The following is a 25,938-nucleotide window of genomic DNA, read 5'->3' on the forward strand; positions in this document are numbered from 1 at the left end:
TTATGGTCAGTAATAAATTTTCAAAATGACTAGCTAAACTTATGCTATAGTCTACTTGTCATCAATTCACAGAACTTGTTTTCACTAGCTTTTAATCTAACCAAATTAATTAACTTGGTTGATTAGAAGAAACACCACATGCATATCAAATGAAGACAACACTAGTTGCTAGAAAGGCAACGGAAATCTAGCAATCTCTGAAAGCTCTTAAAAAGTTAAGTTATATTTAAAAATACATGTACTTGTCTAGATTAAGCTTATAATCAGTACGTAACCCCCACCTTAGCCTAAGAAGATACACTAGTGAGTTTGATGTCTTATTTGCTTTTTTTCAAATGTCCACAAAAGTCTAAAATCACTCTAAAGACCATTGACTACAAAATTCATGTTTACAGATTCTCTTACAAGGGTAAAAAATATCTAATTTAAATGTCAGAGTGCCACCTAAAGTAACTTAACAGAATTACATTTACTATTTCACATACAAAGAACAAGTTACCTTAGTACACTCTACTATTAACAACAACAACAAAAAATAAGAACATGGTTTTTATACAGTCAGGGAAGAAAATATCATATTTTAAAAAGTTTAAAATATCACATTAAAGAAATTTTATGGTTATAGAGTTTTGAGATTTCTTTTAGGCTATCAAAAATATTTTGCTTACATTCTACTGCCCTCTTGTGGTCAAATTCACTGCAAGCCTATCACACCTTTGCTTGGATTACTTGGAAATACCTGCATTGTGTGAAAGTTATGCAATGCCCTTAAGATAAAATATCTTAACAAAAGTTGTAAAAATAAATAAATAAATAAATATGTGTGTTGGATCAAAAATATATTGGAACATACCCAGCATTTATAAAATGACATTATATAGTCATAAAAAATTATATGTAGAGGTATACTTAAGATACTTGAAAAATGTTAAACCAAAAAAAAAAAAAACACTCAAAAAATTATAAAACACAGTATAAAAATAAAAATTTAGAATATGAGTTGTTTTCAAGGGAATGTCTATATTTTATAATTAATATAAACAATAAGATAAAATAAATAAAAGATAAAATAAAATTGATGGACCAAGAAAATAGGCCACACATGTAGAGAAAGTTACATAAACTTGAAAATGATAGTGTGCAGTAGTGTGCGGTCAATGAAAACCCTCTACTTTCTAATGTAGTAGACATGAACATAGTTAAATTGATCAAAAGTAAGAATTATTATTCAGTTAATAGCACTGCTATTTTGATGAGCTACTGTTCTTCAATACTAAATTGCATTATTTTAATATAATAAAAGTAGGGCTGGGCTGGGATTGTGGCTCAGTGGCAGAGTGCTTGCCTCACATGTATGAGGCACTAGGTTCAATCCTCAGCACGACATAAAAATAAATAAAGGTATTATGTCTAGCTACAACTAAAAAAATATTTTTAAAAAAGCAGGGCTAAAGAACAAGAATGGGACTGGATGGACTATGAACATAGTCCAAAGCATTCATCCTTTGATCACTAATAAAAGTGATGACAGTATCTCATTTAATACAACCACCAGATGACCAGTTATAATTGACCAGTTTTCAAGGTCATGAAAGATAATAAAATTCTGAGAAACTACACTAAATGCAATATCAGATGATCCTGAATGAGATCCTGAACCAGAAAAAGAACATAATGGGAAAAACTGGTGAAATCCAAATAAAGTCTATAGTTTAGTTAGTAGCATTGAAACTGCTATTTTAATGAGCTACTGTTCTTAATTTCTTAATTTTGTTAACTATACAGGGTTATTTAAGATGTTCACATCAGAGGCAGTTTGTGAAAGGTAGATAGTAGTTCTCTGAGCTATTTCTGCAAATCTCCTATAAGCCTAAAATTATCAGAAAATTTAAAGTTAAAAAATTAATTTCATTGTTTCTTTTTACTTATTTTTAGTATAGCTATTAGTAAATTTAAAATTGCATGTTTCATATTGTATTTGGATATTCTATTTGGATAACACTGATCCAGATGAAGATTTTAAACTTTTTCATCAGAATATCTGACAAATATGAAATATGCCATGATTTTGGGATAAGCCATTTCACAGGAAGGACATTCCCCTCTTTTCCTTCCCTGCTTGAAAATCACTTTAGTTGAATCACATTTAATAATAGTTCCATTTCACTTGGAATTTTTTAAAACTGTATCTCTTACCAATAAGATTGAGTGATGAATTTTCTGCTTTTTCAAATGCGACTTGACTATTTCCAACAACCAGTCCTACTTCAATCTACACAGAAAGATAATAATTAATAGGCTAATAGCAGACTTTTGGACTTCTCAATGCAAGGCAAAAAATGAAGAGAAAATGAACTTTCTGTGCAAAGCAAATCTCCCCCATTATTATTTGAGTCACTTTTACTTTTTTTATATACATCCTATAATTGCTACATGCTTTATTTCAATAATGCTCTTCTTCTTTATTTATAATAAATATCTTTAATTAATATTGTTTGTGAGCAAATACAAATATGTAACAAATCCCACTATTGTGTACAGTTCTAACGCAACAATTAAAAAATGGGAAAACAAAAATAATATCTTCATTCAGCTCAGATTATGAATACTTATACAAACCTCAAATTACTATTAGGTCTGCAAATAACTATATTTTAATTTGTATATTAGTAACAATGCTTTATGAAAGCATTTCTCCCTACCAAAAAGAAAATTCACCATATGAAAAAATGCAAAGCAAGTAAATAGTTAGGAAAATTATATTAATCTGCACAATTCACATCACAAAGTCACAAAGGTTATTTAATAAAGATTAGAAACAAAGCACACCTTCTGTTTTTTACCAGTTGCAGGCTCTCCCTTCAAGATGCTAGGATCCATGGCTTCAATATCCTTCACCAGTAAACCAAAAAGCTTTTCATTGAAGCTAAACACAAGCTATGTAGAAAAGAGGTAAGGGGAGAAATTTTATTTCATGATATAATGGCCTGATTCTCACATTATCACCAATGTTTTCCAAATGCAGAAAACCAGTTTTTACCTCTCTCAAATATGCTCCACCAGCACACTACTCACATAGCCAATGAGAATAAAGGGGAACTACAATTTATTATCTGCTAGGGATCAAACACTTTAGGAGGTTACATAATGAATTCTGCCAAACATTCTCGGGAATAGAAATTCTAAGCAATGGGGCTCAGAGTCACAGTAAACAATGCCCAGGTGTATGACTCTAAAATTCATGCTTTAGATTGTACAAAATGCCTGCCACACAAATGCAGAAACAGCTCTGAATGCTTAATCATTAATTCACCAAGTACTTGTTGAGTGCCTTCTACAATCTAGACCCTCTTCCATGAGTTGGAGTACAAAAGTACTACTACTAACCACTACAAATGAGAGTAAATACTAGGAATAGTGATTTGGGCTAAGATATTTACTTTTCTTTATTCTGGAGTGTTTTCTTTCATGTATTTATTGACACATACATGTTATTGAGTTTACAATGAAAACAAACACCAAAGCATTTTCTATTAAACATTCTTCTAAGCATTTTTTACTAAGATACTAAAGCTAAAGGCAAAGGTAAAAACAATAAAGTTTAGGTAGGTTATCTGCATACAATTATTAGCCAAAATATGCAGGAATCCATAAGGGATAAAGCATAGCCCCCAAACCAATGGACAGGTAGTCAACAATTATCAGCTAAATGGCATCTGGGAGAGCATTCCAGACCATTCAAAACAAAACTGCACCAGTGGAGCACTGGGTTCATTGCGTCAGAGTACTTCCCACATGGCATTTCTAAGCCATTAGGGATCAGAATGCTAGAGAACAGCAAATCTCAAGCATTTTAATCTCAGAATGCCTTTATATTCTACTAAAAATTCTGAGGACTCCAAAGAGCTTTTGTTTATATGGATTAGACCCATTGACATTCATCATATTAGAGATTATTAGAACAAAAAACTTTATCATTAATTTAAAATTAATAATGATAAATCTATTATGTGTTAACATAAATAACATTTTTTATTAAAAAACCCTATTTTCTGAAACAAAAATAAGAGGAGCTTTGCACAGAACAGATATATCCAAGATATGTGATTAAAAAGTAAGGGAGTTATACCTACTAAGCCTGCACAATTCTAGTCAGAAAAATTCTAAAGTAGCTTTCAGCTTAAGATGTCATATGTAGTTACAGTGAGAAGAGTGGTGCTGTCACATTTTTCTAAATTTCTTTGATGTCTGGTTTATGGCAAACACCTCACATCTGCTTCAACAATCAGTGCACTGTGCTAGCACAAACCACGTAGTCAGCAAACCTCCACCACACACTTGTGGAAGAATACAAGGAACATGACAAAAACATCTTGGCACTATTATAAAAGTAGTTTTGATTTTGTAGATCCCTGAAAAGGTCTCAGGGAACCCCAGGGTCTCTGGACCACACCTTAGAACTGCTGCTGTGGAGCTAAGGTATGAGGAAGGAGTATGAAATGACTAAGAAAGTCACTAAGAAAAGAGACAAATGTGATGGGAAGGTCAAAAGAAAATGCTCATATGAACTCACATTTAAGTAAAATTTTGAAAAAAAGAAGAATCTTTCTTAGGAGGTTAATTATGTGATATTAACTGAAGTCCAAATAAAGGACAATACTGACAAATGTCTTCTTTTATTTCTTTGTTTGGCAGTGCTTGGAATTGAACCCTGGGCTTCGCACAACTTGGTGAGGTATACCCACAGTCCTTGGCAAATGTTTTTTAATGAAGGTTTTAGCTTTAAATTTTCTACAAAAAAAAAATTGAATATATACACAATTTTTTTAGATTCTCAAATCCATAACCAAAAGATGTCATGAACTACTTTTTGTACAGAAATACATTAGGAAAAGATATCCCAGAAATAAAACAAATGTCCTGCAATTAAAAAAAGAAAGAAAGAAAGAAAGAAACTCAGATTTATATCTGCAATGTTCCTAAATTTGCAGAGGGAAAAGCAACTGTAACTACATATGACATCTTAAGCTGAAAGCTACTTTAAAATTTTTTTGACTAGAACTGTGCAGGCTTAGTAAGTATAACTCCTTTATTTTTTAATCACATATCTTGGATATATCTGTTCTATGCAAAGTTCCTCTCAGTTGTTAAAAAGTAGAAGTAATTTTGGATAACAACAGGGATTAGAATACCTATTAAATGAAAGGAAATAAAGAAAACTTAGACCTACCTGCTGCCCCACTGAGAAGGCCTGGTTGTTGAACTGTTGAATAAATTCTGCTGCCATCTTGTCGGTGTCATAAGGGTTGGAGTCGATGTTTTTTTTCTGCAGGAAATCAATCTCGATGGTCATTGTGCCAATACACTGTTTAGCTTTGTCAAATGTATACAAGGAGACTAAGGGGGAAAAAAGAAGCATTTAAAAAAAATTATAAGGACACAAAATTCTTTCTATGTTTCTAGTAACTTAATTTTCAAATAAATGAATCATAACAGCACTTGATCAAAAGAGGCTTAATACAGCCTTCATTAGAGGGACACACAGGCACAGATTTAAAAAATAATAGCCACTAGAGATTTTCTTCCTCATCTGAATTCATTAGAAAATACTGAACAGCCAGGTGCGGTGACACACAACTTTTCCTCCTTCTTTAAACAGAGGACAATGTGACAATATTAGAAGTCCCAGTAGAGTTGGCATAGCAAGTGCTTTCCAAAGGAGATTTTTATTTGACACAAGAAAGAACCACTGTTAGAGGTAGGTAGATTCTTTTGCCCAGGAAAGTAAGATGGAGGGGGTTAAAAAGAAGCCTTGGGAAACATGTTTAATAGGGAGATTCACTCTAAAGCAAGTTAGAATGTGACATTTCTAATGCTATGATAACATTTACTGAGCACCTAACTCTATCAAGGAAATATAGTAAGTTTTACATGTAAATTTAGAAAAGAAAAAATATATATAAAATAAATAAATAAATAAATAAATAAAAAGATGTTCTAGAGCCTTAAAATAGAGGGAGTTGTGAGAATGTAGTTCTAAATACATATATCTTCTTTATTAGTAATTATATATTTGTCACATAAAAATAGTACTCTTGATATATTCAGTTTTGTGAGTAAAATAAATTTCAACTATATCTTTTTTAATTGTATTTATTAAAATAGTTAAAAACTAAAAAAATAAATAAATAAATTTAGAAAAGGACAAGAGCCATGTTTTTAACGCATTTTTATATTAACAGTGTCTAACAGTATTTTTCATGTGCTTAATACATTCATGAACTGCATAAATGAAACAACAGCAAAAATTCCCATGATATCCATGCTAATAACAAAGGAAGCAAGACAAGCATATATAAAAATCTTTAGATAAGAAAATTCCTATTCAAGCCAAGTAAAAAGTTCTAAAATGACTGTTAGGTTACACTGTCATCAATTTAAATATTAAAGCATACATGCAATTTTATATCATATAATAACTATTCAACAAAAATCTTTAATTACATAACACACAGTTCAAATAACATAGCTTTAGAAAAATAGGTAAAAAGAAATGTTCCTAAATGACATACCATTACAGAGAAGCATTTCTATAGGACAAAGTCTGATTTTTGTATTTTTGTTGTTGTTGTTATTGTTGTACTGGAGATTGAATCCAGGAGTGGTTAATCACTAAGTCACATCCCCAGCCCTTTTTTTATATTTTACTTAGAAACAGGGTCTTGCTGAGTTACTTAGGGCTTTGCTAAATTGCTGAGGCTGGCTTTAAACTTGAAATCCTCCTGCCTCAAGCTTGGGAGCTGCTGGGATTACAGGCTTTGTCGAATGTATATAAGGATCTAGGGGGAAAAAAGGAGGTGGCATGCACCTCCCCCAGATTTTTAAGTCAGATTGAAAAGTGTATTTTTTTAAAAAAGTATCACATTACATCATAATGTATTGGGATCATTAAGAAAGAATAGAATAAGCTACCAAGAAATCTTCAAGGGAATTTTTGCATTTTGAGTTTCCCCAAAAAGAAAATTTGATTATGTCCAGTAAAATTTTTTTTAAAAAGGTTTATCACTGGGCTGGGGTTGTGGCTCAGCGGTAGAACACTCACCTTGCACGTGAAAGACCCTGGGTTCTATCCTCAGCACCACATAAAAATAAATGAATAATAAAGGTATTGTGTCCAACTACAACTAAAAAATAATTTTAAAAAAGTTTATCACTGCTTTTTGATAGGGCTTAATGCATACAAACTTTACATTCCTCCTGTGTTCCCTATAGATCACTGTCCTAAAATTTGCCAATGGTCTCTTTAGAATACAGTAGAAGTTCTTCTAAGCAACCTCCCCTGAGCTGACTCACAAAAATTTTTTACTCCTCCCATATACACCACTCTGCACGTGGCTTGCCTAATGCTCAGTTTGCAAGTTCCTCATGTGCCACTGGAGTGCTACACAGCCATGGATTAACTATGTTCATCTTCTAATCTGTTTATGCTAGTTTTATTATTACAGGAACTATGCCATACAATTAAGTAGTATAATAACTTGACATTTGGGCATTCTAGAATTGGTATTATAAAACTAAGTGGAAAGTTTCAAAGAAAACCTTAAAAAAGTTTTTTTTTCCTAAAAAGCATCATTAATATGAACAAGAAAATCAGAAAATATTAGAGGAGAAATCCATAAAAATCCAAAAGGATTCTGCACTTCTAAATGATTCAAAAGGTCTAAGCTCTACTTCGATCTCAAAAAAAATCTATATAGAAATTATAGTTGAAGTTTTTATGTACAAAAGATAACACAAAAGTTGTACTCCAATTGTGTATAATGAATCAAAATGCATTCTGCTGCCATATATACCAAATTAAGATAGATAAATACAATTTTTAAAAAACCACAGGCTTTACAAATATTTTTAAAACACAACAATAACAATAACAACAACAAAAACAAAAAGACAACATAGAACTCCGATCTATAGACCAAAACTACAGGAAAAGGCTTTTAACCAAGTTTACAATTAACTTCTAGTCCCAGTCACATCTGATAAGTTTCTACAGTTGTCAAAAAAAAGATTGTATTTTTACATTTTCTTTGGACAAGAGGTATGGCACTTTTGTGAGTTAGCATGGTAAAACAGCAAGAAGCTAAACAGAAAAGTCACTGTAGTGTAGCTTTCAATTGATCTATCATTATTACAAAACAAGTGTTGCAAAGATTCTAGTGGTTTGCAAACCTAAATATTCTCTTCAAAGGGGATTTTTGAGTCTCTGAGTTTCCATGGATCCAGCAGGAATCCACATAAATCATTTAAGCTCTCTGTGCCTTCATTCATCACATTTGTAAATCAAGAGGACTGAACTAGGTGAGTCTTCGTGGTCACTCATACTCCAAATTCTATTCTAAGCTTATTTCTTATATTCTAACCACTTGAGTTATGTATAAGAATTTTCTGTAAATTCTTTGAATTAAATGACTTGTGTAATCATATTTTTATATTTGGCTTACTATCTTAAAGGGGGCAAACATATTTAAATATTTCAAAAGCAAAGTAACAAAGCCTGATTAAATTGGAAAAAGTATCAAAGATCAAAGAATAAGTTTGAGTCATGTCTGAAAGTTTCAGAATACTCTCGCTCCAATTCTGGAAGTTTTATTTCTTCTTAATATTTCCTAGAAAGTACAGGTTATTTGCTAAGTAACTTTTACAGGCCAGAGAGATTGTTTCCTCTATATCATGAAAAAATACTTAAATATTAATGTAAAATATTAATGAGTTACTTAGGAATTCCACTGTTCTAGAAATGCCCTTGACCTTTGCCTAAAAAGGGATTTATAGAAAGGCTCATTGCAATACTTTTGTCAAACACTGAAAAACATCGGTAGGGAAACAATGAATAAAATGCAGTAGATTCAGAATGTGGAACACTGAATAGCAATTTTTATTAAAATAAAAACTTTATATTTAATAAAGATGGATGGCCCATGACACAAATTATTGAGTGAAAAAACATTTCAGAAATATTTGCATAGCAAGAATTAATTTCAAAAATCAATAAATGGTATGGATTCAAACTAAAAAGCTTCTCTCAGCAAAAGAAATAATCAGTGAGGTGAATAGTGAGCCTACTAATTGGGAACAAAGTCTTATCACACGCCCATCAACTAGAGCACTAATGTCTAGAACATATAAAGAACTCAAAATCTTAACACCAAAAAAAAAAAAAAAACCCGATCAATAAATGGGCCAAGGAACTGAACAGACACTTCTCAAAAGATGATATACAATCAATCAACAAATATATGAAAAAAATGTTCAACATCTCTAGCAATTAGAGAAATGCAAATCAAAACTACTCTAAGATTTCATCTGACTCCAGTCAGAATGGCAGCTATTAAGAATACAAACAACAATAAGTTTTGGCAAGGATGTAGGGGAAAAGGCACACTCATACATTGCAGGTGGGACTGCAAATTGGTGCAGCCAACATGGAAAGCAGTATGAAGAATCCTTGGAAAACTGGGAATGGAACCACCATTTGACCCAGCTATCCCATTCCTCAGTCTATACCCAAAGGACTTAAAAACAGCATATTACAGGGACATAGCCACATCAATGTCTATAGTAGCACAATTCACAATACTAAACTGTGGAACCAACCTAGATTCCCTTTAGTAGATAAATGGATAAAGAAAATGTGGTATATATACACAACAGAATATTATTCAGCATTAAAAGAGAATAAAATCATGACATTTAAAGGTAAATGGATGAAGCTGTAGAATATAATGCTAAATGAAATTAACCAATCCCCCAAAAAATCAAATGCCAAATGATTTCTCTGATATAAGGATGCTGATCCATAATATACTGTTGGTGGGTGGGATGGGAAGATTAAATGAACTCTAGATAGGGCAAAGGGGAAAAGGGGAGGGAGGAGGCATAGGGGTAGGGAAGATGGTGGAATGTGATGGTCATCATTACCCTAAATATATGTAAGAAGATATGAAGGATGTAAATCTTCGTATCTGGTTTGTGTACAACCAGAGATATGAAAAATTGTGCTCTATATGTGTAATATGAAGATGTAAATCTTCGTTATCTGGTTTGTGTACAACCAGAGATATGAAAAATTGTGCTCTATATGTGTAATATGAATTGTAATGCATTTTGTTGTCATATATAACAAATCTAAAATTTTTAAAAATGGTTAAAAAATAAAAAGAAAGGGCTGGGGTTGTTGCTCAGTGGTAGAGCGCTCGCCTAGCATGGGCCAGGCCCTGGGTTCAATCCTCAGTACCACATAAAAATAAATAAATGAAACAAAGGTATTGTGTCCAACTACAACTAAAAAATAAATATTTTCTTAATATTTATTTTTTAGTTCTCGGTGGACACAACATCTTTATTTTATTTTTATGTGGTGCTGAGGATCGAACCCAGCACCCCATACATGCCAGGCAAGCGCGCTACCGCTTGAGCCACATCCCCAGCCCCTAAAAAATAAATATTAAAAAATAAATAAGTAAAAAAGAAATATCTGCATATTTATGCCACCATTTTGTACATTAAAGACTCCAAAACAATGCCAAAATGTCATAATGCATATATATGTGTGTGTAAATACACATACGGGTACATGTATGTATGTCATCTTCATACTGAGAAATTTGAGTAAGTATACTAAAATACCATCATCAATGACTCTAGTTTTCAAGTGTATTTTACTTTAAGGTTGGTGTTCCTAAATAGAAAAAGGAAAAAAAGGAAAAAAAAAAAAATACCTAGGCTGCTAACAATTTCAAACGCTATCTATGGGCAGTACTATGAGCAGTACCATGGACAGTAACATAGGCAGCACCATGGTCAGCACCATGGTCGGTCCCAAAGAGACCACAATCCTGAAGGGATTTCATCCAGGACCAAAGGGGGACATGATGGAGAATGTTTTCTTATTTTATGACTAATAGCAATTTAATATCAAAGACAAGTTTAAAATGTTTTTATAAGCAAAAATGTCATAGCAAATGCTTAGGATAAATATTACAATGACAGGTAGAGTAGAATGGCCAAAAAATGTGTGAACATCAGTCTACAATACTTAAGACAGACATAGTAGATGATTCTTCCAGGAGATTCTCTCACATTAAAATCATTGACTCAGGGCTATGGATGTGGCTCAAGTGGTGGCACGCTCACCTGGCATGCACGGGGTCCTGGTCTCGATCCTGAGCACCACATAAAAATAAAAATGTTGTGTCCACCAGAAAAAATAAATAAATATTAAAAAATTCTCTCTCTCTCTCTCTCTCTCTCTTTCTCTCTCTCTCTCTCAAAAAAAAAATCACTGACTCAACTAAAAAGTCTCACTTTATAGCCAAAACTCACATTCTAGAATCCTTCAACAGTCCTCCTTCAACCACATCTCCTATCCTGTCTTTACTTAGGTTGAACCAGTTTTCTCCCTTTATGGCTACATCATCTATATCAGACCTCAAATCCTGCCTAACCTCAAGCCTACTCCATCTATCTTAGTCCCCACTCATAACTTGGTTTTACAATTTTACCCCTAAGTCTGTTGGTGTCACCTCTTTAAAGATCTGAAACGAAAGGAAGGAAGGAAGGAAGGAAGGAAGGAAGGAAGGAAGGAAGGAAGGAAGGAAGGAAGGAAGGAAGGAAGGAAGGAAGGGATTTCTTATAGAAAGAGAACACCTATATAACATAATTTAAGCACAAAACACATTTCTCAACTCATCAAAATTTATAACCTTGAATTCTCACAGACCATAAAATATCTGTGTTAAAAGTTAAATTTAAGCACACTTTTACCCTTATATTTAGGCAAATAAATTTAAGGAAATTAGAAACCTAAGCTACATGCAACACTATCTTCTCATTAGATTTTTAAATAAGTGTTCATTTTTACCTGCACCAATGTCCACACATTAGGGAACCCTGATTTCATGCCCTGACCAACTTTCTTTTGCTGCTAAACTTCTCTGCTCTATCAGCTTCTCACTATGCTTCAGGTAAGGAAGTGATAGTTAAGGGAATCACTTATGTCAGTGTTTCCCAAAATGTAGCTGATAAGAACCACTCAAGGGTGACTGTTAAAAACACAGATACATGAATCATATTCCCCAAGGAGCCTGTGAATCTGTTTTTAAAAAACAAACTCCCCAGATAATTCTTTCAGGCAGTGTGGAAAGCACTAATTATGCGACCTTCTCCATCAACAACCCATATCGAAGGTAATCTTTATTTTTACCTTTAATCAAAAATTTTCATACTGGGCTGTGTTGTGGCTCAGTGGTAGAGTGCTTGCTTGCCAGGCATGTGTAAGGCACTGGGTTCAATTCTCAGTACCGCATATAAATAAATGATAAAATAAAGGCCCATTAATAACTAAAAATTTTTTTAAAAATTCATACTTCTTCCTACTTCCACAAAGAAAATGAAGAGCCAACTAAAGATTACCTCAATGTTTAAGCTCCCTCTAACTCAGAAAAAAAATAATAAATGTCATGTTCCTAAATGAGAAGTAAGATATTCTCTTCTCGATTTACCAACTTTTCTTAGGCATTTGTCTTCTTTTAACCAGTTCAAAGCTACAATACTTTTGAATATCTTCAAAAGCATCAGGTCTAGAGGATAATGGTGTTCCATGAATTTGGATTTATCTCCTAAAACTCCATAGGAGTAACAAGGAGGATAAACAATACCACATATAACCTATAACTTTGGCACTACCACAAGACAAAGAATACTATGAAATTTAACTTACTTGAAAATAGAAAAATAAGCTCCAAAAAATACACAGAACTTCCATTGTGGGGGAGGAGAAGCTTGGTTATAAACAAAATATAGACAAAACCACCTCCAAAAAGAAATTCCAGCACCAAATGCTTCAATGCTAAGTACTGATGTGGGACCTGGCTGTCTACAGCTCCGGGTGCTAGGAAATGACTTGAAAGTATAGAAGACTAGAGTTAGAATTATCAAAGAATCATTGTTAAGAATCAAACAAACAGAGAACCAATCGTGCTCTTAAAGATATAGCAATGAGGGGTCTGGGGTTGTAGCTCAGTAGTAGCACACTTGCCTTGCATGCGTGAGGCACTGGGTTTGATCCTCAGCACCATATAAAAATAAATAAATAAAATAAAGATATTGTGTCCATCTACAACTAAAAAAATTTTTTTAAAAGATATGGAAATGAGGAAAAGAAGTCCATTAGAAAAAAATTAAGAATCATAAAGAAACAAAAGAGAAATAAGCTATGTCAACCAAACTCTCTATCTCTCCATCTACTTCATCAGTATTATTCATGAAAGAAATTGTACTTTCCTATACTGACAGAAAGTAATACTCTTCAACTAGTGATCTTGTCTACAAATTCATGAAAAGTACAAAAAGACCAGTTTCATCCAAGGTTATTTTTTTAAAAAAAACTTAAAACAAAATATTGCAGCACTGCAGCTGATGAAATGTCTTCCCATAAAAGATCAACATGAAATAGATAAATCTATAATGTAATAATTTAAACTAAATTACCTATTTGCAAACAAGCACTTAGATATAACAAAACTATCATGAGAAGATGAAATACTAAAAACAGAAACAATAGGGCTGGGGATGTGGCTCAAGCGCTCGCCTGGCATGCGTGCGGCCCGGGTTCGATCCTCAGCACCACATACCAACAAAAGATGTTGTGTCTGCCGAGAACTAAAAAAATAAATATTAAAAATTCTCTCTCTCTCTCTCTCTCTCTCTCTCTCTCTCTCTTTTTAAAAAAAATAAATATAAATAAATAAATAAATAATTTTAAAAAAAGAAAAAAAAGAAAAACAGAAACAATAAAACAAATGCAATGAGAATTTATTGAATTCAGAAAAACACTGAAGAAAACAAAAAATATTTCAGGAGTGAAGAATAAATTATTAGATATCCAAGGGAGAATAAATTTCAATGAATTTAATAAGAGGAAAGCAAGAAAGAACACAACCAACATTTTAAAAAATATTTTTTTAGAAAATATTTTTGTGGTAGACGAACACAATAGCTTTATTTTATTTTTATGTGGTGCTGAGGATTGAACCCAGTGCCTCCTGTGCTAGGCAAGTACTCTACCAACTGAGCCACAGGCCCAGTCCTTAGAAAAGATTTTTTAAAACTTAAATATCACTGAGAAAGCAGTTAAAAATGGAAGATAGGCAAAGAAGGTCCAACATACATGCATAATTAGGACCCCTGAAGAGAAAAGCAAAACAACTAGACCAGAACTAATATCTTAAACCATAAAATAAGAAAAAAGTATGAAAATAAGAATTTAAATTGACACATTGAAAGGACTCATCATATACATCTACATGAGAAAATGAACCCAGAATCACCAAGTTCAAGATATAGTCTAATAAAGACATTAAACTTCAAAGACTGAAAAATCTTCAGGGTTTCCAAGCAGAAAATCAAATTCCTCCTAAAGGTAAGACAATTATACTAACATCAGACTTCCCAAAAGCACATAAAAGACAAGGCAACTGTGATGCAGCATTTTTGATAAATTCAAGGAAAGAAAACAGGTCAAGAATTTTATATTTATTCAGCTTGTCCTTCAAATTTCAATGATACAGAAAATTAGCTAACTACATAAGAACCCAAGGAACAGTGTATTTGCATGTATGCCTTAGAGGAATGTACTAGAGGGCAGCTTTCATTCAACCAAGAGAAACTGGCAAAAGAACTGATTGTGGTTGTTTGAGAGACTTAACTGTAGAGTTAAGACAAGTATGGGGTCATGTAGAGAAGAATGACATGCAGATATCATATGTTCTGACAGAATGGGAAAAAAAGGGAGAGGTACAATATGATTACTGACTGTTGTGCAGATAACAGATGAGAGTTAAAGGTTTTCATTTAGAATTGACAAAGCACAGCACATCTTTAAGAAGATTAAGTAAGGGGGGTGGAGTTGTGGCTCAGTGGTAGAGCACTTGCCTAGCACACCTGAAGCACTGGGTTCGATCTTCAGCACCACATAAAGATAAATAAATAAAACAAAGGTATTGTGTCCACTTACAACTAAAAATATATACATAAAAGATAAGTAAGGAAAAAAAGGGGAGACAGGGCTTTCTGAGAGGTATAAATACAAAGTAATCACTGGCAAAGATATAAACATTCTTAAATCATTTTTTAAGACTAGCAGGCATTGGGCTGAGGTTGTGGCTCAGTGGTAGCGTGCTTGTCTGGCATGTGTGACGCACTGGGTTCGATTCTCAGCACCACATACAAATAAATAAAGGTCCATCAACTACTAAAAAATATTTTTAAAAAAAGAATAGCAGGCACACCACATACAGAAACATAATTAAAACAAAATGATAGAATTGAGATCAAACATATCAGTCAAATCAATAACTGTGAGTGACTTAACTACTTCATTAAAAGAAAAAGATTTTCAAATTAGCTCATAAAACCAATTCTATGTGTAATATAACAGATGTATCTAAAAGTGATTCAAATGGCTAAAAATAAAGAAATGGGCAAAGTACGTTGAACAAATAAAAATCAAAAAAACAGAGACTGTAATTCTGATAGAGTATAATTTGAAACACTTTAAATTTAGACACTTTATAATGCTAAAAGCCACAATGCACATCAAAGATATAATTACCTGTGCATCAAATAACACAGAAACCAGCTATGAAGTAAAAACTACAGGACATACAAGGAAAAGTGGTCAGAAAGACATTATTAATAGGCAATTTTAATGTACTGCTATGTGAAACAGGTCAAATGGACAATATTCAGTAAGAAGATTAATTATTTAATATTACAATGTAATCAGTAAAGATCTTATGGGCACATAGCATAACAGAGAACAGACCTTGTTTTCAGTATACATGAATCATTTACAAAAGCTTCTCACACATTAGGTTCCAAAATTTCAGTTAGCTTCATAAAACAAACAACTTTTATCACAGTGCAATATACACTGGCATTAAAAAACAAAACTAAAAAAAAATGAAACTAAAATGGGCTGGGGTTGTGGCTCAGAGGTAGAGTGCTTGCCTAGCATGAGTGAAGCACTGGGTTTGATCCTCAGCACCACATAAAAATAAAATAAAGGTATTGTGTCCACCTATAACTAAAAATAAATAAATATTTTTTAAAAAATGAAACTAAAAGAAAGAAAGAAAGAAAGAAAGAAAGAAAGAAAGAAAGAAAGAAAGAAAGAAAGAATCTTCCAACTAGAAAATTTTAAAAGTTCCTAAACAACACCTGGATGAAAGGAGGCACAAAGAGAAAATAAAAAATTTCTGAAAAATAAAGATAATGAAAATACTGTTATCAAAATCTATTACATTTAATGCAATGATCAGAGAAAAGATCAGAATCTTAAGACTTTTAAATAAAAGCCAAAATAAAATTTCCTTTATTTTGAGGCAAAGAACCTCAATGTACAGCAAAAATAGACAAAAAGGAGAAATACTGAAATATAAATATTAATGGAGTAGAAAAAAAGAAAAAAAAAGACCAAATCAATAAATCAAATTCTAATTCTTTGAAAAAAATCATTAGCTAATTTAATAAAAAAAAGGAACAAAAGAAATGGCAAATAACACAGAGCAAAAAAATTTTTTTATCATAAAAGATCAGTTTCTGTACTTCCATGCAAATAAATCTGAAAACCTGGATGAAACAGATAACCTCTTAGAAAAGCAGAGTATGTCCAAACTCACTTCAATAGCAATATAAAATTAAAACACACCAATTTCCATATAAGACAGACTAATATCAAGGAACCAGCACAAGTGAAGATACACATAGTGTGCCTTGGTGATTTCACTAGATAATTGTACCAAATCTTTAGAGACCAGAGAGTCTCAAAGTTATATGAATTGTTTTATGATACAGAAAATCAAGGAAGACTTATAAATCCTTTTTATGAAGTATGATATCATTAATACCAAAACTTGATTAAAATAGTACATAAAATAAAATCATTTAAATATTGTTGCAAAGATCCTAAGTAAAATATTAGCAGACAGACTCCAACACCACATTAATGATATGATATGTCAAGAGCAAGTAGGGTTCAAACTAGTAATGCAAGGATAATTCAGTAATAGGAAACTTACTAATAAAATTTACCATGCTAATAGAACTAAGAAGAAAAATTATGATTATTTCCATATAACAAAAAAGACTTTGATAAAACTTATACCCATTCCCAGCCCAATCCCATTTTGGTCTTGTAAAATCCTTGACCCCAAATTTTTACTCCAAAATCTCATTTCTATTAATTCACCTTGAAGATACACTTCTAACAATACTAAAATAAATATGCTTAAAAGTTATAAAATACATTATACTCTATAATTACAAAGTAGCCTAAATGATCCAAAATAAGAGACCAGTTGAATAAACAAGGGTACAGGTATATAATGGTGTGCTATATAACTGTAAGAATGGGGACAATCTCTTTGAGTTATATGAATAGATGCCTAGAAAAGAGTATCTTTGGTATATTACCATTGAATAAGAAAGAAGGGAAATATAAAGTAACATAGAGATGGCAACTTATTAAAAAAAATAGCCCCCCAAAGGATCAAAAAGAAAATAATAGTTTACCCAAAATAGGTTGGTAGAAAAAGATAAAGGGAAAGAGGAGGAAGTGACACTTCTGAGTACTGTTGTCCCTTGGTATCCATGAGGCACTGGTTCCAGGGCTCCCCACCTCAGCAGATACCAAAATCCAGGAAGGCCTCTATTCATATAACTCAAAGAGATCTTCCCTTCTGTGAAATAGCATAGAATTTGTATATGACCTACCCATACCCTCCTATACACTTTAAATCATCTTTAGATTACTTATAGTACCTAATACAATACAAATGTGTAATTGTTGCACTATATTTTTCAGAGAATGATAAGAGCAGAGTCTGTACAATGTTCAGAAAAAAAAAAATTTGTTTTCTGAAATATTCCAATCTGCAATTGGTTGAATCCACAGATACAGAAGGCTGACTATATAGGTGCCTCTGAACAGTTTAGATGTTTGCATGTTAATGTTTTATATTATATTAAATCAGAAAAGATAAGGATGGGGGACCTAAAACTGAATGCAAAATAGCCAAACAACTAAACCCAGCTATATATTAAATGAACATGACAACCACTCCAAAGCAAGGGTGAAAGGATAACTAATCTAAGTAACTTTTAAACACAGTACCCTAGCTGTATATCCAGGGTAAAAAAAGGGAACTACAAACCAATCTGGAAGTTTTTAGTAGATTTATTTTTATAGTCATGGCAATTCCAAAACTATTTAATGTATTGTAAGATAGAGGCAAAAATATTAATTTGTTGAGATTCAGGATTCTCCAGGGCAAAAAGGAAGATAAAGATGTAGAATGGGGAAAGCAAAGAAGAACTCTATGGGGCTGGACTAAAACTGGAGGTATCAGTATAAATTCATGACAATATTTGTGTATGTACCTGTATCCTTTATCTAACATGTAGATGATATTCCAATTCTGCTAATTGTTCCAGCTATCTCCTCTACAGCATCTTTTCCCTTCAGTTTAGATCTGAGTCAGCATTATATAATTGCAGTTAACTGTCATTTCTGGAATAGGAACTCTTTGTTTATTACCGAAAGAGCCTAGAAATAATGATTCCCTAGTCGTGGCCTAACAGCTAGAACTTGGTTTCTAAATGCCAACTCCTATTAAAAGAAACTAGACTTCTTTGGGGAAATGGCTAACTTAAAGCCTGGGGCAGGAAAGGTATGTGATGAGCTAAGAACATCTTGTGACAGAAAGAAAGTGTTCAAAACAACAACAACAACAAAAAGAACATGAGGGCAGCAAGCCAATAAGCCAAAGGAGCCAGGGCCCAGGTTGTATACAGCGCTTGCTTAGCATGCATGAGGCACTGGGTTCGATCCCTGGCAATACATAAAAAATAAATAAATAAATAAATAAAAATAAAGGTAGTGTCCAACTAAAAAAAAAAAAAAGACAAAGGAGGGCTGGGGATGTGGCTCAAGCGGTAGTGCGCTCGCCTGGCGTGCGTGCAGCCCGGGTTCGATCCTCAGCACCACATACAAAGAAAGATGTTGTGTCTGCTGAAAACTAAAAAATAAATATTAAAAATTCTCTCTCTCTCTCTCTAAAAAAAAGACAAAGGAGCCAGCTTGTAGGATCTTGTACTGACCAAGTATGGAAAAATTTGAACACCAAATTGAATATGTACAGTGATAAATTACAAACTCATGAATAAAACAGGAATCTATGAATCCTTACTGATAATAGATAGGTAGATAAATAAGCACATAAATGGGAAAAAAGGGCTTTTTCTCATAGTACACAGACTGATAAATGTGGAAGACACCTGCAGCTGCAAAAGAATTTTGTATTCATATTAAAAATGGGGTTGCAGGGCTGGGGCTGTGGCTCAGTGGTAAAGCACTCGCCTAGTATGTGTGGGGCACTGGGTTCGATCCTCAGCACCACATAAATATAAAATAAAGATATTGTGTCCACCTATAACTAAAACATAAATATAAAAAACAAATCATTAAAAAAATGGGGTTGCAAAAATGCATCAATGAATGCTAAGACAGAAAGTTTGATCTGGAACCAGATAAGAATATGGTCTTAAACAGTTTCTCCAGAAATAGCTTTTTAGTTGCAAGGGGGAAAATAACTATACAGTGGAGAAATCAAACATCTTGACCATATAACAAATTTAATAAAAAAAAATGTAGGATACCTTAGGATGGGATAACCTGCAAAAGACATAACAATCACTTCTGTGGTATTCTGAATGGGGATGAATAACCTCTATTAATCATTAGAAAAATCATACTAACTTAAGTTGGAGAATAGTCTATAAATGTATTTTCCAAAAATGTTACCAACATGAAAGCGGAGGAAAAAAAAAAACCTAAAGAACTATCCCCCAATAATAATTAAGTGCAATGTATAATCCTGAATCAGATCTAAACTGAAGGGAAAGGATGCCATACTGGAGATAGCCAGAACAATTAGCAGAATTGGACAATCTGCAAGATTAAATAAAATGTCTCAATTGAATTTAATTGTATAAATATTTAATTAACTAAATTTGATTACCATAAGAACATAACATTTTTATTCATAGGAAATACACACTAAAGTATTAAAGATAAAAAGGAAAGATTTCTGCAACTAAAACTCAAATGGTTTAGAAAAGGAATGTGTGTGTGCCTATGTGTGCTCATACATGTAAAAAAGGAGGAAGAAGGAAAATCAATAATAAAAAAATGACAACTGGTGAATCTTTATTTTTTAAGAAGAAGGAATATTTTTTAAACTTTATTTTACTTATTTATATGTGGTGCTGAGGATCGAACTCAGGGCCTTGCATGTGCAAGGCGAACGCTTACCGCTGAGCCATAACCCCAGCCCCAACTGGTGAATCTTAATAGAGGTAGTATGATAGGAATTTTCTGCATCATGTTTGCAACCTTTCTATTAATGTGATTTTTTTAACTTGTAAAAGCAAGCAGAAAAAAACTGTCTTAATTATACTTGCATTTCCTTTCCTTCCCCTACTGTATCCATGAAGTTGACACAAAATCATTTGACTACATATTCATACTCCTGAAAGACAAGGCCAGTTTTTGTTTATTAGTTCTTTGGCTTATTTTCCATAAGGAGCTTAATCTTTTTTTTCCCCCTAAGTCACCAATTGCTTTCTTTGCCGTTCTTTTAATGAACTATGATGATCATATCATTGTCATTCTCAATGACACACTTCACTGAGAAAAGAAGGTAAGGACATAGGTCCCATAACTATTTCCTTCCAGTTCTCAGAGTTTTAACCCATACTCTGAATAGAATGAATGTTTAAGGTCCAATAACAATAGAAAAGTATATAGATCTTGATAACTGATAAAACCATATAGAACATCCATCTCAGTGGCTAAAAAAACATATACTTACCTTCTATTTCTTGCCCAATAGAAAGTCCAGCCCATTTTCGCTAAAAAATAAATGAGAAAAAGAAGCACTTGAAATAAAATCAAACAAAATTAAAGAAATAAGGAAAAAAAGAACACATTCTAAGACAAAAATATTGTATGTTGTCATGTATTGAATTCTGCATCCTCTCCAATATGGTGAAGTCTTAGTCCCTGGTACCTGTAAACATGCCTGTATTTAGAAATAGGGTCATTGCAGATGTAATCATGTTAACATGAGATCCTACTGAATTATAGTGGGCCCTAAGTCAATATAACTGGTGTTCTTTTAAGAAAAGAAGAAACACACAGACACAGAGAGAATGCCATGTGATGAAAGAGCAAAGACTTCAGTGATGTATACAAGCCAAGGAGCATCAAGGATTGCCAGCAACACTGGAAGTTAGTATGGAACAGACTCTTCCTTAGAACCTTCAAAGAGAGCATGCTGCTGTTGACATCTTGATTTCAGACTTTTAGCTTCAAAAACTACGAGAGTTTTTGTCTTCTGAACTTTCTTTTTTTATTATTGATATTTTTTATGTTGTTTTAAGAAATACAATTTGTGGTTCTTTGTAACAAAGCTCTGGGAAATTAATACATAGATTAGAGATAACTTCTGAACATCTGCATAAAACACATGAAGCTGGCCTTTTTACAGTGAAGTTGGCCCACTGAGTAGGATGCTTCTCTATACAATACTATGCTCTTGAAGTCTTTACCATATCAGATATTTCAGTGTTCTGAATATACTGCTGCAGTTAGTTTTACTATTTGTACAGTATCATAAAAAGAAATTTAATGCATGAAAACTAAATTACAACTGGTCATATAATCTATATGGAAACCCAAGAAGGGACTCAAATCATTACATAGTCATGACTATTCTTTGTGTATTGGATAAAGAATTTTCAGGTATTTACAGTCATACTTCAGCCTCTCCCTGATCCTGTCTAAAGTAGCAAGACTGTATAAAGGGAAGACAGATTATATGCAGGCAGGAATTTGGGGCTGGCTTGTTATAAATTCAAAATTAGTAATTACTGATAATATGCCAAAGAACAGTGAGAAAAACAGTTTTGGGCTGGAAATCCATAGTTTGCATATTCATCTGAACACTGGATTTTACAGTGTGAAGCTTAGAAGATGGTGCATCATGTAATAACAAGCACTCTCCTTCCAGCTTTCTCACCATAGGTCACATTCATTCCCCTTCTCTGCTCTTCATCTCCCCTAAAAAAAAAACTCTTCTATAAAATCCCAAATCACATCTAGCCAACGTGAAATACAGGAGCATGCTGGTTAGAGTCGCATTTAGGTTCTGTACTTTAATCCCCAAAACAGCATTAAGGGATGATACTGATAGTAACTCTTGTATGGGGTTGTTCCAAGAATTAAATGAGTTAACACATTCAAAAGTGCTTGAATAGTGCCTGATCTAGAGTAAATCTTGGGGGAAAATTTTTACAAAGCAGAGACAAAGAGAAATGGCTACCTCAAGCTACTTCTGACTACTGGAATCCCAAAAAGTTCTCTAAAAGCTGGCAAACCATGGGATATCCCAAATTGTTAATCTGCAGAAACAAATGTGAAAAGTAGTCCTAATAATGGAGAGGCATCCAAACAGAAAAAAGGAGAACAGTAAGTAAAGATTTCCCAAAAGGGCTGGGGATGTGGCTCAAGCGGTAGCACGCTCGCCTGGCATGCATGCGGCCCGGGTTCGATCCTCAGCACCACATACAAACAAAGATGTTGTGTCCGCCGAGAACTAAGAAAAAATAAATAAATATTAAAAAAAAAAGATTTCCCAAAATTTTTGAGTGTTTTGGGAGATCTTTAATAGTTCCCAAGTAAGTGTTTGATCTCTTTCTCTAACCTTAAATAAATAATGCTTAATTTCTTATAAAGAAATAAATCAATGTTTACTAACATACTAGAAAGAGGTAAGATAGCATTCACATTGCTTAGGAATGTGGGGTGACTAGCCTGGGTAAAATGACAAGTGGGAAATGATACATGCTTGTACCTGTGGTGCTCCATTGTCATGTACTATGAGCACTGGGACCCAAATAGACTCCACAGAACCCACCCCCAGTCATAACTGGAATCACAACCCTTCCAGTTGTTGGGGGAGCCTAGCAAGTTAAACTATAGTTTGAGGTAACTACTTTTTTCATGTTCTTTAGTCTGACACCATTATATTATAAAACTTCTACTATTAGATGTCAATTTTACAAATAAGATTATTTTTATATCATTTCTGTTACCCTGAGAGTTAGCATTAAAATCATTTGACACTATATCTGATGGCTGACTGGTATTACTGCTGAATTTTTAAAAATTAGAAAAAAATCAAGGCAATAAAATGTAGCCATAGTAAAAAAATGATAAGAATATATCTTTAAATTACTTATATAATACCTATGTATTTTTCTTAAATATGAATAAATAATTTAGAGAGTGATGCTTGCTTAAAATGAATGGACTCTTGTATGACTTTCAAGAATAGGAAAGAATAAATGAACATCTGAATTACCTGAGGTAGGCTGAATGCAATGCTCCCTGGCACCACTGATGGATGGGTCCTCAGTGTAAATGTGTACCTGTGATTGGGAGAGGTCCTCACAATCACATGCCTAAAAGAAAACCAAAAACATAGTCAGTACTTCATATCAAAGAAAAAGAAAACATAATTTCTAAATATATTTTTTCTCAAACTGATGTCTAATGAGTACCAGATAGAAGCATCGCACCATATGACAGTCCTGAAGGAACAAAATCACAGATTTAGTTTCCAAAAACAATCAGCAATTCAAAATGTTTTCCGGACAGAAAGAGCACTCTGGGCCGCCAGGCATGGTGGAGCACACCTGTAATCCCAACAGCTGGGGAAGCTAAGGCAGGAAAATCGCAAGTTTGATGCCAGGCTCAGCAATTTAGCGAAATCCTCAGCAATTTAGCAAGGCTGTGTTTCAAAATAAAAAGTCCGGGGAATATTTCAGCAGTAAAGTACCCTAGGGTTCAATCTCCAGTACATACATACATGTTTATACACACAGACAGACAGACACACACACACACATAATAAAGACCACCTTGGGCCATGGACATATCAAATGGAATCCAGCCAAGTTCAATAGAGTACATCTAATCCAAAAAAATCAACTTCATCACTTTCCACTTTATATAAATCAGAAAACAGTGATTTAGAGTCCTTGATATTAAGTAAAAAATAGATTTCCTCTCCTGAGAATTATTTCACACATCCTAACAAAATAAAGGCAGGAGAACAAGAGATAAAAGAGCTAGAACATAGCAGTAAAAAACAAAGTTAGTTTTTAGAAATATTCATTAAAAATATTTAACAGACTCTCAAAAGCTAAAACAATAACACTATAAAATAAAAAGATGAAAAGTATGAAAAAATTTCCCCAATGACATCAGCTTTCATGTACATATTAATATTTACAATTTCAAAGAATTTTGTGCTAATACCCTGCTCAAATGCTACTCATAAATACATATATTTATTTTGTAATAATCTTCTACATTAAGAGACTAACAAGGACTGTTTATAAAATAGAAGTTCTAAATTCTGTTATCCAACAGCACCATATTTTCTTTTCCTTTGTGGTGCTGGGAATCGAACCCAGGGCCTCATGGATGCTGGGCAAGTACTTTACTACTGTGGTACACTGCTAGCTCAATTATCATTTTTAAAATTATCTTTTACAGCCAGGCACACGGCACACACCCTGTAATCCCAGCAACTTGGAAGGCTGAAGCATGAGAATCAAGTCCAGCCTCAGCAACTTAGTGAAAAAAGGAAAAAAGGACTGGGGATGTAGGTTGGTGGTAAAGTCCCTCTATGTTCAATCCTGAGTATCAAAAAAATAAAATAATGACAATAATATTAGATAATCTTTTATGATACTATAATTTTAATGCTAAAGGTTAGCATTTCTATACATATTGCTTTGCCACTAGTACACAAGTTCCTTATAATTACTGTATTTTAAGTAACCCAAAGTTCAACATATATGAAAACATTTCATAAACAAATTCTCACATTGATTACCTATACTTCAGTTTATTTGTTGAAAGTCCTGTGTTCAATTTAGCATCAAAGAATGTTTAGCACTGGAAATAATGTTAATATAATCAAGTATATAATCAATGCCTCTTAACTCTAAAGCTCAATTAAAATCCTGCTCCTTTGTTCTTTATGTCCCTAGACTGACTTTTGGTACAGCCCCTTCAACTCCTAATCTCTATCAATCTCAGAAGCATGTGTATGGCACAGAACTTGGAAGCAGGGTCCTTGGAAGATTAGTGGGTGATGTGAATCAATTGAAACAAATTATGATGAAAATGCTTTCAAAGATTCCACATTTCTCATGCATCTACCAACTTTAGTATGTCAGATTATCATAGTAATAATGTTCTAAATAGCTAAACTTTATTGAGAGCTTACTTATTTACATGCTAGGGACTATTCTAGGTGTTTTATCTGTGTAACTTTCTCTTCACAACTACGCTGAGGAAGATATTAGCATCATGCCCATTTTAAAGATCAGGACACAGAGACACAGAGATGGTGAGCCTGGACCCCAACTCAGACAATCTGACTCCAGAGTCAAACACCTAATAACTATGCTAGCAATGAATCAGATAACCAGTATGTTTAGCTCTGAGAAGAAAATTAATTAAAAATTAAGAGTGATATATAAAAGCTATATATGGGGCTGGGGATGTGGCTCAAGCGGTAGCGCACTCGCCTGGCATGCGTGCAACCCGGGTTCGATCCTCCAGCACCACATACACATACAAACAAAGATGTTGTGTCCGCCAATAACTAATAAATAAATAAATATTTAAAAAATAAAAATAAAAATAAAAGCTATATATGTCTTTTAAAAGTTTGATACAGT

General features: G+C 33.2%; 1 protein-coding gene and 1 long non-coding RNA gene across 3 annotated transcripts in view; one reads left to right on the forward strand and one right to left on the reverse strand.

The window, feature by feature from the left end:
* The window catches only part of LOC308636207, a 770,476-nt gene that overhangs the window by 715,534 nt on the left and 29,004 nt on the right, over window positions 1–25,938 (forward strand). The gene's annotated exons all lie outside the window — the stretch shown is intronic.
* NSF (N-ethylmaleimide sensitive factor, vesicle fusing ATPase) overlaps window positions 1–25,938 on the reverse strand; it is a 156,636-nt gene that overhangs the window by 107,516 nt on the left and 23,182 nt on the right. For both annotated transcript variants that reach the window (XM_081271460.1, XM_081271459.1), the window contains exons 3-7: window positions 23,544–23,643; window positions 20,991–21,030; window positions 5,231–5,397; window positions 2,830–2,937; window positions 2,197–2,272 (exon numbers count right to left, since the gene is read on the reverse strand). In XM_081271460.1, the coding sequence (XP_081127586.1) occupies window positions 2,197–2,272; window positions 2,830–2,937; window positions 5,231–5,397; window positions 20,991–21,030; window positions 23,544–23,643 (491 nt within the window). The remainder of the gene's footprint in view (window positions 1–2,196; window positions 2,273–2,829; window positions 2,938–5,230; window positions 5,398–20,990; window positions 21,031–23,543; window positions 23,644–25,938) is intronic.

The sequence above is a fragment of the Spermophilus citellus genome (genome assembly GCF_964194105.1).
Source record: "Spermophilus citellus genome assembly, chromosome: 17".
NCBI classification, from domain to species: Eukaryota; Metazoa; Chordata; class Mammalia; order Rodentia; family Sciuridae; genus Spermophilus; species Spermophilus citellus.